Source organism: Lissotriton vulgaris, chromosome 2_1 (assembly GCF_964263255.1).
Source record: "Lissotriton vulgaris chromosome 2_1, aLisVul1.2, whole genome shotgun sequence".
Taxonomy (NCBI): Eukaryota; Metazoa; Chordata; class Amphibia; order Caudata; family Salamandridae; genus Lissotriton; species Lissotriton vulgaris.
The window spans coordinates 45,774,844-45,792,612 of NC_141687.1; the positions used below are offsets into that span (position 1 = coordinate 45,774,844).

The 17,769-nt window shown below is 45.7% G+C and overlaps 1 protein-coding gene across 2 annotated transcripts in view; it reads left to right on the top strand.

The window, feature by feature from the left end:
• Nucleotides 1-17,769, top strand: part of TTLL4 (tubulin tyrosine ligase like 4) — a 400,271-nt gene that overhangs the window by 19,688 nt on the left and 362,814 nt on the right. For both annotated transcript variants that reach the window (XM_086954424.1, XM_086954426.1), the window contains exon 2: nucleotides 11,273-12,800. In XM_086954424.1, coding sequence (XP_086810550.1) covers nucleotides 11,356-12,800 — 1,445 coding nt within the window. In that variant the 5' untranslated portion in view covers nucleotides 11,273-11,355. The remainder of the gene's footprint in view (nucleotides 1-11,272; nucleotides 12,801-17,769) is intronic.

The window sequence follows — 17,769 nt, forward strand, 5'->3', positions numbered from 1 at the left end:
AGATTAGGGCGCTGAACCCCCTGTCCCTGATCAATCTTCTTCACTTATGATTCTAGAATCTGCATAAAATCCCGTTTTCACCCTCCTGCGTGAGAGGTGCACGGGACATCTGTGGTGTTTACTTTAATTAAGAGGATATGATCTGATCTGCAACGGTCATCTACCCCCCTCTGCGTAGGAGGTGCATGATGCCCTAGCATAATGGATGGATGTAGTCACCTACACCCTTCTGTGAAGAAGGTGCGTGGCAAAAGAAACATTTTTTTGAATGTTTTTGAATAATTTTATGAACAATGCAATGATGCGAGTATACTGAATAATCTATCTTGTTTTATGACTTTTGTGTGACACAATAGGGGCACTAATATTCAACCGGTACAATTATGAGATGATCGATTCTCAGTTAATATACTAGTTAATTTAATCGGGATTTCACTCTGCCAGGCGGAATAATTACAGTAATGATGCAAAATCTCAAACGACATACCACTTCTTTAATCTTTGGTCGTTTAAGATTTGATTTTGTTAGGTGCCCAAATTATTCACGCAGAGTAAAATCTGCTTGACTGTCATGACAACCGAACGCTATCCATGCCTTCCGGTTGATCCGTGAGTCTGTCTTTTCTTTCTATGGCCCTGACGTCAGCACGTATGTTTTTTCCCGATGTAATGACTGTCGCTCGGATTTTTGGTTGCAAACAAGGTTCGGGGACTGAAGGTTTTGGACTCATGCGCAACGGTTGCTGTACCAAAGGTGAGAACCTCTGCCTGTTAGTTTGGTTCTGCGGCGGACTGCTGCGATAAAATGCTGACTGTGGTGCAATGATCTCACCGGCATTTTCTCGTCCTTTCAGAAGCGAGTGCTGCACTTTTTACAATGAAACTCCCGCGAGTATCGGAAGAAGGTGGCAATCAACGCCATTAGGTGTTAACCTGGAATTTAAGTCCCTAAACATATGTTATAGCCATCCGGTTATCCATTCGTCCTTTTAGAAATTCGAAGGGAGAAAAACTAAAGCCTGTGAAAACTCTACTGTTGTGGTATGCACCCCAATTTGTTTTTTGTTTTGTTTTGTCATAACTGCCCTCCTTATTCACTTAATTGAATCTGAGGTGGTTATACCGTTCTCCGAATACCTAGATCATTGTGAGCCTGTCCTGAATGCCAGCAGTTTTCATATGTTTCCTCTGCTTGGATAATTTTTAATGAGGGAGCAATTAACTCTCATGCGGCTTCCAATCGAGACATTTTTGAAATTACTCAGTAATGGAACCCGAATGCGGTTGTTCAGTCCGTAATTTTTGCTATTAATCTTTGTAGATAAACTTGTATGAAATATTAAGGGACATAGTACTGATATGTCTTCATGTCCATTCTCTTCGAATAGAAAACTGTTGATCATTTTGACATCCCTTTGGAAGTGGTTCTACTTATGAGAACACATTGGATAAATACCGATCCTGATAATCACAACTGGATCTATTGATGCTCCCCGTTCTCCTGTTCAAGTTGTGAGCTAACTAGCCCAACTTTCCATGGTGAATGAATTTCTCTTTTATTGGTCCGTGTCAGGCGCCCTTGTGCGCCTGTATTTTTTTTTTAATCTGAATTCATTTTCACTGTAACTATTATACACCCTTTTTATTGTTATTTTTAGAGAAACCAGTGCTCCCCAGGGCCCTTTTGTCCTGATGAAGACCCCACTTTAAGGTGTGACGTATACCTACCAGTATATTTGGGGTCGAAACGTCGACAACTATTACCATCTACCAGTCGATGCGACCATCATTAATTAGTAGCATCGCTATTATGGTTTCTTTTTAAACGCTGAGTATTAATAGCTCATTCATTGTACTGGCTCAGGGCTCTGGAGCCAGCTATATTGATTGTTTAATAATCATATATTGATATTTTTGTCACGAATAACCTACCTTGCACATTCCCTCCCTACCTAATCACTGTCCCTCACCCTCCCTCTCCTGGGGCACTACAACAATTTTGTTAAGAATTTGCTATAAAGAAATATGAACAAGCACATTGTGAATAAACAACAGTGTGTTTAATCATTAGTTTGTGATTTTTATATTGTGTGATATAAAGTGGTTTGTCTGTGTACTTGTGATACCTTCACTGAAACTCAAGCTGCAGCAGCACTACGTTGATTTTAATTGCTAAGATCGTAATTGATATATTTGCATCTTTGACATTCCTCACTCAAAAATGCTCAGTGGACCGAACTAGAGGTCATATTCATAAACTGAAAAACTTTTTTTATTCAGTTGTACCTTGGGTGCAAAATGTACACATCGTATAATGGTTGATGCTTGCTTAAGCTTACGGTCCAAGAAGATTTTGCTCTTTTCAACGTTGTAAGAGCCTTTAGATTTCTGTCTCAGCTAGTTATCGATCTCATCAACTATTTTGCATCACTTATTACGGCTTGGAGATGATGGACAAAACACAGGTTTGAGTTCTGACATCTTTGCACTAATCAGAAAATAAAAAGCGTCTTTGAGGTATTTAATGCCCGGCAAAATTCCAATCTCCACTGTGTGGCAAAATATTATTTTCTGCAATACAAAAAACACTCACAGATAATTATAGAAGCCACAAACGTCTGCATGTTTTATATTCAATACGCTTTATAAAATATTAGAGGATCTTTTTTTTTTAGGCTTCTGTTAAGATACTTAATCTTAAAATGTCTATAATAATAATTCCTCCCCAAATCATATTTAATTGTGAAACAAATCTCACCACCCTCCATGCTTTACACATTATCCGTTTGGGGGTGGGGGATGGGGGGAGAAAGAGTCTTCTTTTAATATTTTTTTATTTGACTTTCTATTTATCAAACTTTTATTGAGCATTCGATAATCATACAGCATATTTGTAGCAGATCATCGAATATTAGCAAAGTAACGCTCAGTGAACCCGACCATAACAAAGCCAAAGGTCACATTAATCTGCTACTAATTGCAGGTACCATACATATAACCAGATACAGTGGGTTGCCACATATTGTAAGTCCCTCACACCCCAGCATGCGAGGATAATAAAACAAACGTTCAGGCTCCTTAAATAGCCATGGAGACCTGCCACTCAGTTATGTGTCTCATTCAGAGTCTGTTTCATTGCAAGTCAACAAATATTCCCGCAGGGGGGCCCAAATGTCGTTATGCTGTGATGAAAGTGGGAGTTCCTCAGCATATGTCTCCAGCTGCTCCCTGCAATACACCATGTCTTTCAACCAGGCGTCAACCTTGGGACTCAATCTGCTGTCCCATGTGAACAAAGTCCGTCTCTTTGTCAAGAGCAAGCCCCCCTGTACAAATTTCCCCACAACACCTTTGAGCTGAGGAATATCTCCTAGTAGACCCAGCGATGGGGTGTTATGAAAATCTAGGCCTGTCATAGTGGTGGGCATATCCAGGACCCTCTCCCAGTAACTAAGGACCTTCCCGCATCGACATGCTAAGTGTAAGAAATCGGCCCCGTCTGAACCACACCGCTTGAACCTGTCGGATGCACTAAGCCCTATCTTCCACAGTCTGTGGGGGGTATCATTTATTTATTTATTTTCTGCCACTTATAGAGCGCGAACAATTACCCTTGGGTGTCTCGGCGCTAGACTGCAGTAATGTCATTCCTTAGAGGTGAGGATGCGGTGGGTGTACTGTATTATTGGTTGAATAACCACGTCTTCAGATTTTTTCTGAACTGTAAAAGCGATGGACTGGCTTTGATGTGGTATGGTAGGGTGTTCCAGATTTTGGGGGCCGCAACTAAGAAGCGGCGGTCACCCCATGTGACTGTTCTGCTACGTGGGACGACTAATTGGTTAAGTGATGAAGATCGTAGCTTTCTGGCAGGCCTGTAAGGTATTAGGTGATCTTTTAGGAAGCGAGGCCCCTGATCCTGCATTACCTTGTAGACTATGCACATAGCTTTAAACTTTATCCTGTTTTGGATAGACAACCAGTGGTAGGACCTCAGAGTATCTGAGATGGGTGCGAATTTTGGTTTTTTTGACAGCAGGCGTGCGGCGGCATTTTGTACCGTCTGCAACTTTTTTGTGACTCTGGATTGTGCATTCAGAAAGAGTCCGTTGCAGTAATCTAGTGAACTTAAAACCAATGACATGACCAGGGTCTTAGCGGCCGTGTCAGGCAGAAAAGGCAAGATTTTCCTCATCATTCTGAGTTTAAAATGGGCCGTGGACGCTACCTTATTGGCATGAGCCATAAAGTTAAGCTGGTTGTCAAAGGTAACTCCTAGATTTCTCACCTTGGGGGTTGGACAAGGTGGGGTGCCAAATGCTGATGGCCACCAGGTAGTAGGCCACGATGGCGAGAGATTGCCAAAAATGACAACCTCCGTTTTCTCGGAGTTGAGCTTCAGGCAGTTTCCTGCCATCCACTCACCGATAGCTGTCATGCCTTTTTGGAACCGTTCTGCCACCTCCTGTCCGTCACCCTTGATGGCCAATACCAACTGTGTGTCGTCTGCGTATGAGGTTAGGCTCATCCCATGTGCTTTGATGACACTAGCAAGGTCCGACACATAGATGTTAAAAAGTGTCGGACTAAGGGATGAGCCTTGAGGGACCCCACACGGCAACGACAGTTTGGCAGATTGGAATGGTCCAAGAGTGACCGCCTGAGTTCTATTAGCCAAGAAGGAGGCAAGCAGGTTTCTCGCAGTGGAATGGATTCCCATTTTTTCAACACGGTCGACCAAGGTCTTATGGTCAACCGTGTCGAATGCTGCCAAGAGGTCCAAGAGTACCAGCAAAGCTGTCCCTCCTTGGTCCCGGATGAGTCTAATATCATCCGCTGCTTTGATGAGAGCAGTTTCGGTTCCATGATATTTACGGAACCCAAACTGGGTATCATCAAGCAGATTGTGTCTCTCTATATATTCCGACAGCTGCTGGTTCATGGCTTTCTCTGTCAGTTTGGCCAAAAAAGGAAGACTTGCTATGGGCCGGTAATTTTTCAGATCATTCCTGTCAAGATTTGGTTTTTTAAGCAAAGGCTTAATCAATGTGTTTTTTAAAGAGTCTGGATAAGTCCCAGAGCTCAATATTATATTGCAAACGTGAGTGATAATTGGAGTAGTTGTGTCTGAAACCATGGCTAATACCGAAGTGGGGCAAGGGTCCAATGCAGAACCTGATTTAATGGACCTCAGTATGGTTTTAGTTTGATCGGTCGTTAAAGGTTTAAAATTCGTCATGGTATTACTCAGAACTGTCTGCGAGAGAGGGGCAGCGGTAGTATTAGGTTCCAAGGTGAAAGCTTGGTATATATTATTCACCTTTGTGAAGAAGAACTCAGACAGGGCATCACATAGTGATTGTGATGGGGGGGGGGGTTTAAGTCTGGTGTGTTACCCGATAGGGTTTTAGCTATGTTATACAGCTGTTTGCTGGAATTTTTGGCATGTTCTGGTATGTTTGATGGAGAAATTCAAGGTGAATGATGCAAGATTACTGTTGGACGTTAATCGCCCGTCACCGAGCATATTTTCACCCATTCCCTTTCCGTGATAGAGGGTCCAACCCAGTATTCCAGCGAGCCAAACTGGTAGCAGTGTCATGCGGAGTGTCATCCTGTAAAGCTTAGTGACCAGCTTCTTTCTCGTCGAAGCTGTGATTATCAATTGTAAGGCCGTCCGTGTCGCTGGCTCATCCGGAAAGCTATGGTAGTGCCCCTTCACCACCCGCCGTAACCTATAACATGTAAACTGAAATAGGAGTGTGGGATTATTTATACAAGATAGGTCATCACTCCGGAAACAGATCACTCGTATGTGCAATGCCCGTTTCACGAAGCGCAATGATAGATCCCCTATCCTGATCTACTGACAGAGCGGCATGTCCATCAATGGGCAATGAAGGCGCATACAGGGGATGTTTGTGTGTACGCCGTCCGATTGCCTGCAAAGCCGCTGTCATGACATCAATGGTATTGATCTCTGCCCTGGGTGTATGCCTGTGAACATGTGTAATTATACTGTGTAAAGGGATGGGGTGAGCGTCGCATACTGGGCCTGACAGCACAAGCAGGAGACATAAAAATCAGGGGCATTAAACCCCCCCTTCTCATACATCAAAGACAATGTTCGCCAGCTTATTCTCGGTTGTTTGGTGCCCCATACAAGGCGCAGTAGTTGAGTTTGAATAGCTTTAAAGAACTGCCTAGTCAGTGAAACCGGTACTTTGCAAAATAAATACAAAAATTTGGGCAATATGACCATCTTTATTATTGATATCCGGTCCGCCAATGACAACGGAAGGCAGAGCCACCTGTCAACCTGTGTAACTAGCGCTGCGTAGGCTGTGCCATAATTCTCAGTAATCACCACCCCAGGGTCTCTGTGTATCCATACCCCTAAGTATTTGACAGGGTCTACAGACCAAACCAGCGGGTACTCAACTGCAGGGGACGTAGTAGCCTGTGTCAGCGCAATAATAACAGATGTGTCCCAATTTATATGGAGACCGGAGAAGAGGCCAAATTTTAACATATTCACGGAGTACCAGGGAAAGATAATGCTGCAGTTTGCGAACATAGAGGACCATGTCGGTTGCATACATTGAAATCCCCACCGGCCAGTTGTGGAAATTTAGGGCCGCCGCTCTGTGTTTTTGCCGAATCTTACACACCAGGGGTTCCAGCACGATGGAGAATAGGAGTGAGGAGAGCGGGCAGCCCTGGTGTGTGCCCCGTCCTATGTCAAATGGCTCTGACGTGCTACCTCCTACACGGACCCTCGCAGATGGTCCAGTGTACAATATTTGAATCCAGTGTATGAAGACTGGGGGAAAACACATTCTGCGGAAGATGTGCATCTTGTACCACCACTCTATAGAATTGAATGCCTTTGCGACGTCCAGAAGTACTGCAACAGCTGGTAGGTCAGGGCTTAGGACGTGCAGCTGTAAAAATAGTGCGGAAATTGAGGGATGTAGAGCGGTCAGGGATGAACACCGCCTGATCTGGGAGCACCAGCAGTGGCATGAAAAGCTGTAGCTTAGTGGCAAGAATTTTCGCCAGTATCTTGGCATCAGAGTTTATAAGAGATAGGGGACGGTATGAGTCACAGCACTGAGGGGGTTTGTCCTTTCTCAATAAAGTAATAATCAGGGTCTGTCGCGGGGAAGGGGGAAACGGACCAAACTCGTGTGCTTCCGCGTACATTGCCAACAGATGAGGGGCCAGGATGTCAGCGTGTGCTTTGTAGAATTCTGCGGTAAGCCTGTCAGGACCAGGGCCTTTTCCGTTCGGGAGAGACCTAATTGCATCTGTCACATCTTCCACATCTAATGGGAGACTGAGATATTTTCGATGGACTTCTGAGAGCCACGCACAGGCTATGTCGTCTAAGTAGTCATTCATGGCCTTTTTATCCATCCCGCCGTTGGAAGAATAGAGAGCAGCATAGAATTGTCAGAATTGATCAACTATAGCAGTCGAGGTGTCTGTCCGGCTACGTCGGTAATGCGCTCGATCGGAGGGCGAGAGGCCCTATCTTGCAGTCTACTGGCTAAAGACCTGCCCGGGAGTCCCCCTTCGCTGTAGCGCTTTGCCACATGTCGCTTAGACAGATACTTCACCTCCGTCTCTGCAAGGGTATTGTATTCTTCAATGTGCTCATAGATGCTAGCAAGCGGGTCTTTAGAGGGTAACCCATCATATTAAGCTTCCAGCCTGCCTAGCTGGCTCTCTAGGGCAATGAGCCTCCCTCGTAAGTCCCTTAAGATTCCTGCTGATGTACTTATGCATGTTCCCCTAATTGTTGCCTTGAAGGCTTCCCACAAAGTTTCCTGGCTCTCTACTGACCCCACGTTTATCTCAAAGTACTGTATGATAGCAGTCTTGATGGTGTTGGCATATGTCAGATCCAGCAGTGACTCTGCCCTGAATCGCCACGTAAATGGCTTATGGGGATTGTGTTCTCGGGAGGGTTTGAATCCCAGTGGCCCATTAGTTTGCTCCCTCGCTTAACAGCCAATAGTCTAATCTTGACCAACTATTTGTCGCTGGTGCCTGCTAATACTCCTACATTTCGTTGTCCCCAGGTATCTACCATACCAAATTCTAGCATGCCATCCTTTATGCAGTTTGCAACCATGACCATTTAGGAACCCTGTGGATTAGATTTATCTACCCTTGGGTCGAGGTGTGTTGAGGCCCCCTCCCCCCCCAGAGAATTGCCGCTTCCGAACATGTGCAGATAGGTAGCTGTGTCATCCACCACCGGTCCATACAAGTTGACAATCGTCACTAATACATGACCCAATTTCCCCATTACCATAGCCCAGCGACCTTCGTGATTGGTACAAGATGGAGTGCTGTGAACGAAACTCCCCTCTTATTCCTCTTGCATATGTGGAGTAAGAGGACGCTAATCTATAGGATGCCCATAGTCTTGCCACCTTGTCTTCTGTAACCTTACTAAGGTGAGGTTCTTGCAAAAGCGCGATTTTTACATTATGCCGGTCTAGTTGCGCCAATACTTGACTAATTTTCTGTGGCGTGTTGAGCCCTCGATCGTTCCATGTAATACAATTATATGCTTCCCCCAACAATCATAGTGGAGAAGGACAGAGCAATACCCTCTGGTTACATCAGAATGCAAGCACCATAAGTGCCCCTAAAGTATAGTAGAGTGCCCCGAGAGCATGATATCTTTGGCAAAGAACAAACAGAGCATGCCCTCCCTCCCACCACCCACTTCAGCATTCCCAAACTGCCAAAGACATAACCCACTTTTAACTCCCATTGTAGCCCCAACAGTAGTAAACACAATTGCCATTGGGGATCACCCATCGGGGGTCGTAGCGGCATCAGCCCCTCCCACACATGGCAGGAAGAGGAGCCACCGATAAGTCGTCGCCTCCCTTAACCCTGCATAACGTGACTTCCCATTATGGAATTTCAGGTACTTGAAGGCACCATGTGGATCGCCCCATCCGGACCAGCCTCACAGATCTCCACCCAGACCTATCAAAAGGCATGTAGTACAGTCTGTCCCAGATGGTGCCCCACACAAACCCCCTTACTGTTCATTCACCAATGTCCGACGTAGGAGATGAAGAGGACCGCTGTCGTTGACGCCGCAATGACTGAGCATGTTCCATAGCGTGTTTAGGGCTCGTTAATATCTTCCCATTCTCCATAGTGCCAACCAGCAGGCGTGCGGGGTAGAACATTGTATACGGGATCTGCTCTTTTTGTAGCAACCTTTTAACATTCTGGAACTCCTTTCGAGCTGCCTGCACCGTGGCTGTGAAATCTGGATAAAAGGATAGCTCATTTCCCTGGTAGGTGATCGAGCCTTTCAACCAGGTGATGCGTAGGACTGTATCTCGGTCCCTAAAATTTAGCAGGCGGGCTATAATCGGTCTCGGAGAAGCCCCTGGTGGTGGGCGCTCCGCCAGGGATCTGTGCGCCCGCTCGACAGCAAATAGAGGCGAGAGTTCATTCTTGCCACAAATCTCCTGAAGCATCAGTTGCATGTAGTCTTCCAAGCGCCCCACATTTGTGGATTCTGGTAGGCCCAGTACGCAAATATTATTGCGGCAGGACCGGCTTCAATGTCCTCATTTTTAGCCTGGATGACTGCCAGCAATTTTGTGATGTCCAATGTTTTCTCCACTACCTGCTGGAGCCCATCCCCCGTATCCGTGATGCGTTGTTCTGCTTCGCCTATACGCACAGCTTGTTTGTCCAGCTTTGTTGAAAACAGGTCCATCCTGCAATTCAAGGCCTCAATCTTTCTGTCGATCGCCTGAAGACTTGCCTGGATGGGTGCAGCAGCACCTGCGATACAGCTCCCTCTACATTCTTAAGTGTATGTCCCTGATTTTCCTTTGTGGTGTTGAGTTTTGCAGAGGCATTTGTGACTTAGGTTAGCAACGCTGGTATAGTCTCCAAGTGGTCCAGTGTTTACTCCATAACAAGAAATTATCAAAAATGTCTAAAAGGTGCCACTTTCTTCTTCTTTAGAAAAGCTGTAATTTCTTACTTTCTATGATCTGTGGCCTGTTTGCTTAAGTCCTCTGTGCATCTGTCTGACATGTCCACTGCACACGTGTATACTCTTAGTTCTCCATTCCGAGCATGCCTGCCAATCAGATTATAACCCTTAATTAGCAAGTTTATCATCTTTTTATTGATTCAAAATGCTATAATTTTATGGACTTTGGATTTCATCAAATTATAATTTTATGCACTTTTCATTATGTTAAATTATCATTCTCCTATAAATCATAGAAAGGCACTGTTCTTATCAAAACATGTTAAGGACCGATTAAACACATATATTACTGATTCCAATCTAGAAACTGCGGACAAAGGGATTTATCAAAATCAATTAACTTAAATACATGGCGTAAGTGTATGACCTATACTACTCACTCTTCATATTTAATCTTTATATAATGGATTAAAATAATCTTAGTGTGATAACCCAACCCCCAAATATCGGTGGAAAATATTTTGTCATTGCATAACAATGATATATTATTTAGTGAAACCTTGAGTGGCCAGCAGAGGTCAGATCTCTGCCAATAATTTTTATTACATGAACAAATATATGGAAATGAACATAGATAAAACCAAAGTAGTGATTATATAATGGAATGCATAAGTGTGCAGAGTTGCCCAACAGCATGGCGGAAAATAGTGAGACTGGACAGTAGTTACAGAGGAATGAAATAAGTGTGTGTGTCTTTTTGTTGTTGTTGTGTGGATAGGGGCAGGTTTACCGCAAAGTTGAAGCTCAGAGGAAATATGCCTGTATGCAAAGAGTGGTTCAAGTGAGGCATCACACAGGATAACTTAGTTATGCTAGAGGTTTGATGTGGGAATAAAGGAGTTGGGTGGTGCGCATGACCATAATTACCTTGGATAATCTCCTTATAGACTGCTGTGATCACAGGTGGTTTGTGAACATAACAAGTGGGCAGTAGAGAAGCATAGAAAAAAGGGCTCGATTCATAGTGCAGTTGTGTACTATCCTATTTTATACATCTAACAGAAACATCTAACTTTTATACAAGTTAGATGTTCCTGTTAGATGTTCCTGTGGCTCTTAATCAAATGTTAGATATTTGTCCTTATTTGTTTTCTCCGTTTTATACTGTTAACCATTATCTCCTAAACTTAAAGCTTTGAGACTATAGGCATGGAACATAGGTCGTCTGTAAAAGGAACTCATCAAAGGAATAAATGGTTGACATTTTGTTTTTGATCTTTTCAGGCTGCCCTATCTGAAGACGCAGACAGATGCCTGATGTCCTCCTGCCCATGCCCTGCTTGTGTCTTCCGTAATATGGCCCACTCATGGCCTCAGGAGGGACAGAACATCATAGCCCCGTCTTAAAAAGGAGAATCTCGCACAAGCCAAGTGCTGCAGCTGGGAGCGTTGTTGCCAATTCGTCGGAGGTGCCACAAAAAACAAAAAACCTATGGCTTGTTCCGCAGCTACAGGTGAAGCCAATTTGGAGGCTACAGAAAAAACAAGTTCCTGTGATGGAGGATCGAAAACATGTACTCGCTGAACTTCTACCACAGAACAGTTACTATTTTTTCCCGGGCCAGTTAACTACTACGGATGCCTGCAACCTACCACTACGTACAGTGTTTAGTGCCCCTCAGCAGCAGGCATTCTTGCCTCGTGACCAATTATCAAGCACTCTTGTTTTTCAGCAATCTCACCGTGTTCATAAACCCTATCAGAAACTAGAGTCTCTTTGCTTGAGATCTGAGGTCGTGCGCAGAAGAGTTTGTTCTCCCAGTAGAGATCCATTCACTGAGTTACCTGCCAATACATCTGCCATATCTGAAAGTGCCATGACTTCGTCATTTGTGGATCAGTTCCACCCACCAAGTGCAGCTGGAGAGCCACCGAATATTGGAATAAGGACTACCACTCGCTCCAGAAAGGTTACTAGCGCATACTGTAAACCAGCACTAAACACCAATTCATTTCTGAGGCCAAACAGTGCTGCAGTGCCTTCATATCTAGCTCAGGAGAGCCGCAGAGTAAAAAACCCCAGGATGTCAGCGGGATCCACATTCTGGCACCACCCTGCTAGCAATGGAGATGGCACCATCTGCCAACTTGATGAAGTCTCTCCCAAAAGCAATAGTGTTTTCAATCCAAGCCACATGAACTCTTCTGCTGTGGGCTTTGTACCCAGCGGGTCTAGTCAAAAGGTGCCACAGACGTCTTACAAGGTAGATGATGCTGAAAGTAGAAGGGGGCGCTCAGAAATCAGAGATCAAGAGGTACAGCTAACTGAAGCTGTGCGAAAGATGACTCAAAACGGCTTTAGTAAGAATCATCTTATTGTTGACGCTGTAGTTTGCAGTAATGCAAGTACAAACCTGAGTCCAAATGATGCTGCTAATGCAGCCTGCAAGAGGAAAGCACAGACTGTTCTACTGCAGAAGACTAAGATAGAGGGAGATCACGCTCCTCACAGCAGCCCCCTATGTGTAAATGGTGAATTTAGCCTTGCCAACCCTCAAAGTGCCAATGCCCACCCAGAGGTTGCAGTTGCTGACTCTTCGAACTCCCATCCAGACTCTTCAGACCCAGTCACCTCTCAAAGAACTGTTAGTGTACCTCGTAAACGCAAAGATGTCAAGTCTAAGGGAGAGGATGGCCCTCTGATGAATGTTACTGCAGTGGCCACCCAAATATCCACAATCCAGCTAGATAAGAACAATGGCCTTCAAGATCCAAGCGCACACATTCAGAGTGTTCAGAATGGAGACGAAGTGTAAGTAAAATTTGAGGGAAATGCTGAGGAGACTTGAAGGTCATCACAAAAGCTGACTTGTTGTTTTGTTGTTGAATGGATTCTGGCTTGAACATCTAGGGCTAAATGTAGTTTTTAAATGGCCAGTCTTTTGTTAAAAGGTCTGTATTGGCATGTGTAAGTAAGGGCCGCGTTCTTAAATTGTTACCACGTTCAACTACACGTCTTTATGCCCCTTTCTCTGCTCCAGGAACCATTAAAGAGCAACATTTTACATAATCTAGGTGATAGTCACAATCCTGTTACAGAAATCTGGGTGACTTGTTACCCAGTCATTCTAAACACATTTCAGCGATGTTTCAATTAATTTTACAAATTGAAGCAGCATGTGTTATTGGGTAAGAAGGACAAACTGTTTAGAACAAGTAGTGATCTCTACTTTGTGTATTTATTAAGTCACCAGACTTACTAGAATGTGGTTGGTTTGGTGTGGTTGGTTTGGTGTGGTTGGTTTGGTGTGGTTGGTTTGGTGTGGTTGGTTTGGTGTGGTTGGTTTGGTTGGTTTGGTGTGGTTGGTTTGGGGTGTTTATCCAAGCCTCTGATCTACATCAGCATAGTTGAAAGCAGACTTTGTTGTTTTAGCTTTTTTGCGTCCTTTAGCATGTCTCTTGTCCCAGCTTTTTTCACCTTCTGTCTGGACCGATACATCCTTCCATTCCCTTAAAGCACATGCCTCTATATTTAGACTTTGCTTCACAATTTGAACCTAGCAACAGTAATCATGTGTGTCCCCTCACCTCTAGTTGTCTTGAGAAAGCTGCTAGTATGTACACATTCGGTTAAAAGCATTCTAAAGCATAGCAGATACAAACTTGAAAAGCTGTGCTATCCTGCCTGGTCCACTTTTTCTGACTAAACCTGTTTCTCCAGTATTAGGGGTGTCTTTCTTAGATTCACATGCTTGAATATTCCCCGTCGTCGAAGTGGGAGTCCCACAGTACATAAAATAGCAATAAATGCTAAAAATATATGTATGTGAGAACATAACATAAGGAAAAAAAAACTAGAAGTAAATATATAACTGAAACCTCTAAAACAATTCTTACATAGTAATGCATGATAGAGAGAGAAAACACGTGTAACATATCACTGTCATTATGTTAGTCCAAACTACAGCCAATCAGGTGCCAGCACCCTCTAGAACCTTCTCCTCAGAAGCTCTAGCCCTCAGATTTTCTACCGTACGTCGTGTGAAGGGAGTCTCCCTGAGCTCTGCTCAGTGTTTTCCTCAACTGCGTCTTGTTTCCTGAACTTTCATCATGTCAAGTAAGAAGTCTTTATTCCGACCTTGATCTTCTTGTGGGAAGTTGCGTCTTTTTAAAGAGGACCCCCACAAGAAATGTATTTATTGTCTCTACCCTGAGCATGAAGTTGGCAGCTGCACGTTTTGTAGAAGCTTTTCTAACGACTCTAAAGGACAGAGAAGGCCGTCTCCTCCTTTGGCTCCTACGTCTTAAAGACAAGGATTCAGCTCTGTCTGATGCTGAGAGTTTTCAATCTGGACCCTCCTCTGCAGCCTCTAAGCGTGGTAGTGTGCAGGATATGTCGTCTCCTTTTCTAAAAAAGAAGAAACTGGCCCTGCCTTTGGTGTCCCCACCAGCTCCTACTACTGCTGCGCCCACGAGACCTGGCTCTCAGGCGTCTTCTGCTGCCTCACAGCGTGTTTCCACACCTAAACATGCTTCGTCGTCGACGAGAGCGTCTACGAGCGTTCGGACGACGAGATCTGCAGTGTTTACATAGTCGACGACGACACTGAAGACGACATCAGCTTTTAGCTAGTCGTCGACGGTCTCGTTGACGGCCTCTACATCGACGAGAGTTTCATTGGCCTTTCAGACTGTCTCGTCGACGATTCCTACCACCTCGTCGACAAAAAAACCATAATCGTCGGCGAAAGCCATCAACTAAAGCCTCGTCGACGAGGGCTCCGTCTACAGGGGTGTCTACTGCGTCTACGACTCCGTCGGCGGCTTTGCCATCTAGAATACTTCCGTTGACGACCACTCCGATGGCTCCGTCGATGACTGCTTCGTCGACGATGGAGTCATCGAAGTCATTTTCCTCGATGGCCATTTCAGCACCGTCAACGATAACGTCGACTGCACCGTCGACGGTGGCACCATCTTCTTTTGCCTCGTTGCCTCTAGTGCCTTTACCTTCTTCAGTTTCTGCATCTGTCGGCACCGATCTTTCACACCATCACCGTCAAACGCCATGCCACCAGTTGTCTGCTCCTGATCCGCAGCCTCCTTCACCTATGTTTGCCACTACCTCTGAGCCCGACTCGGACTCTGGTAATGATGTGGATGACACTTTCGGGGCGGCCCACAGTCCGTCTGATCTCATCATCAAATGTCAAGGTTCCGGCAGTGACGACGAAGGCGGCAACCAGGAGTCTCATGCTGCGGAACAGTTTGTCCAACTTCCAATGGCTACTTTGCCTTTGATTTCAAATCTCGACGACTACAACCGGCGTTTTCCACCAACGCCACAAGGTACTCCTGCGACAGCTCCGCCATCTGTTCCGCCACCGACGCCTTCACCCCAGGTTCAAACGTCGGTCAAGATTCACTCAACTGTGTATCCACAGGATGCGGATGATGAGGCGATTCCAGAACGGGAGGACGGAGAGGTCCACGATGATACGGATAATGATGCCGCAACCGGCATGGCAGAGTGGGACGACTGCCAAATGCAGACGCCCTCCCCTCCGCCAGGAGAAACTGGGGATTCCCCTCGAGTAGGTATTGCCAGTTTTCATCTGTTGATGGATAGAGCGGCTCAGCGCTTAAAATTACCAAGGACACAGAGAGAGTAGGACTGTTTCCTCTACGATTTCAAGAATCAGCCTTTCAAACAAGTCCACACGATTCCAATCGATTTTATATGGAAGGAGGGAGTTAAGCTCATGCAGGCTCTGAATTCGTTACCTGTCCAAGTGCCGCGCCTTGAGAAGAAATATAAGGCCCCAACTGGTTCACCAGCATGCCTGGTCTCTCACCCTAAGCTGGATTTGGTTGTAACTCAGGCAGCACAGCGTCGAGCCCGTAATCCAGCGTCTCCAATCACCGCACCTCCAGATAGAGAAGGGCGGCACCTAGACGCCATTGGACGAAAATTCTCCACCATGGCTTCCACTACAGTACGGGCGGCGAATGCCTTAGCCATCTTGGGCCGCTACGACCGGCAGATGTGGTCGGACCTATCTTACCTAGTCGATCTCGTCCCTGACGCGTCCAAAGCGGACGCTCTGAGAATCCTCCAGGACGGACAAAGATCATCTGAAGAGATGATTGACTGCGCAGTCGATATTGCGGGCACTGGTTTTCCGCCAGCTTACTAGTGCGGCTGCCTTACGACGCCAGGGTTGGTTGAAGGCCACCTCCTTTCGGCAGGAAGTTCAATCCACGATCCTTGATATGCCATATGATGGTGAATCGCTGTTTGGGTCACCCATAGACTAAGCTCTAGAGTCCATTAAGAAGGACACTGATACGGCTAAATCACTGGGCACTTTGCAATTTCGGAAGCAGCCATTTCGGGGTGGACGCAGCACTTATTCCACTTTTCGAGGAGGACAATCTCAATATCGCTCCTACAATCAGAGCAACCAACATTACTCTTCCAATCAACAGCAATCAAATCAACAACAGTCCTCAAAGCCCTATAGGGGAAAGTCATCCTATCTGGGATCTACTCCCAAACGCCAATGACTTTGGTCATCCCCAAAGTGTTGGAGGTCGAATCTCTCTGTTTTATTCTCAGTGATCTTCCATCACCTCGGACCGCTGGGTTTTGGACATTGTGCTGAAAGGTCATACCTTAGAGTTCGTCAAGATTCCTCCTCATACTCCACCGTCTGGCCCGCCTCCTCCCCATCTCAAGGAGCTTTGCCATCAAGTCCGTCTTCTTGTTCTGAAAGGTGCAGTCGAAGTGGTTCCAGTGTCTCAGAGAGGAGAGGGGTTTTACTCTCGTTTCTTCCTCATACTCAAGAAGATGGGAGATTGGCGACCAATTCTGGATTTGAGGGCTCTCAACAAATACCTAAAGAGCCAATCTTTCCGCATGCTGACACTACTGGAGATCCTGCGTCTTCTGGCCAGCAGGGATTTCATGACCACCATAGACCTTCAGGACGCATACTTTCATGTCCCAATTCTCCAACAGCATCGAAAGTACCTGCGCTTCAGGGTGGGGCAGACACATTATCAGTTCAAGGTGTTGCCTTTCGGACTCCGTTCACTAAGGTGTTGGCTCCTGTGGTGGCTCACCTACGCCTCCGAGGCAACCAAATTTTTCCATACTTGGACGATTGCCTCCAAGTCTCAATCACGCCATCAACTGAGCCAAGACACTCATCTTTGTCAAAATGTGTTTCAATCCCTCGGCTTGGCCATCAATGTCGACAAGTCACAGTTTGCACCAGCGCAAACCAGGAATTTCTTGGGAGCGATCTTAGACACAATGCTTTCAAAGGCGTTCGTTTCACACGACTGACAACAGAAAATCCTCCGCCTGGTGTGTCTCATTCGATCAAGGCAGTCCGTTTCTGTCTGGACATTAAAGTCATTTCTGGGGATGGCATCATCTTGTATTGCACATTGCAGACTGCGGACCCGTCTCATTCAAGAGGAACTGGACGTACAGTGGCGTCAGGTCTCCGGATCTTTCAACGACCAGGTGGCCGTTGCAGCTCGCATGAGAAAGGGTCTGTGCTGGTGGGCACAGCCGACCAACCTGGCGGCTGGAACATCCTTCCTCGTCAATGTTACAGATTGCACGCTTACAACGGACGCCTCCCTGGACGGCTGGGGTGCTCATCTTCAAGGCCTCTCCATCAAGGGCAAATGGTCTCCACCCCAACGCTCTTGGCATATCAACAGGCTAGAGTTGATGGCGATCTTTCTGGCACTCAAGTAGTTTCTTC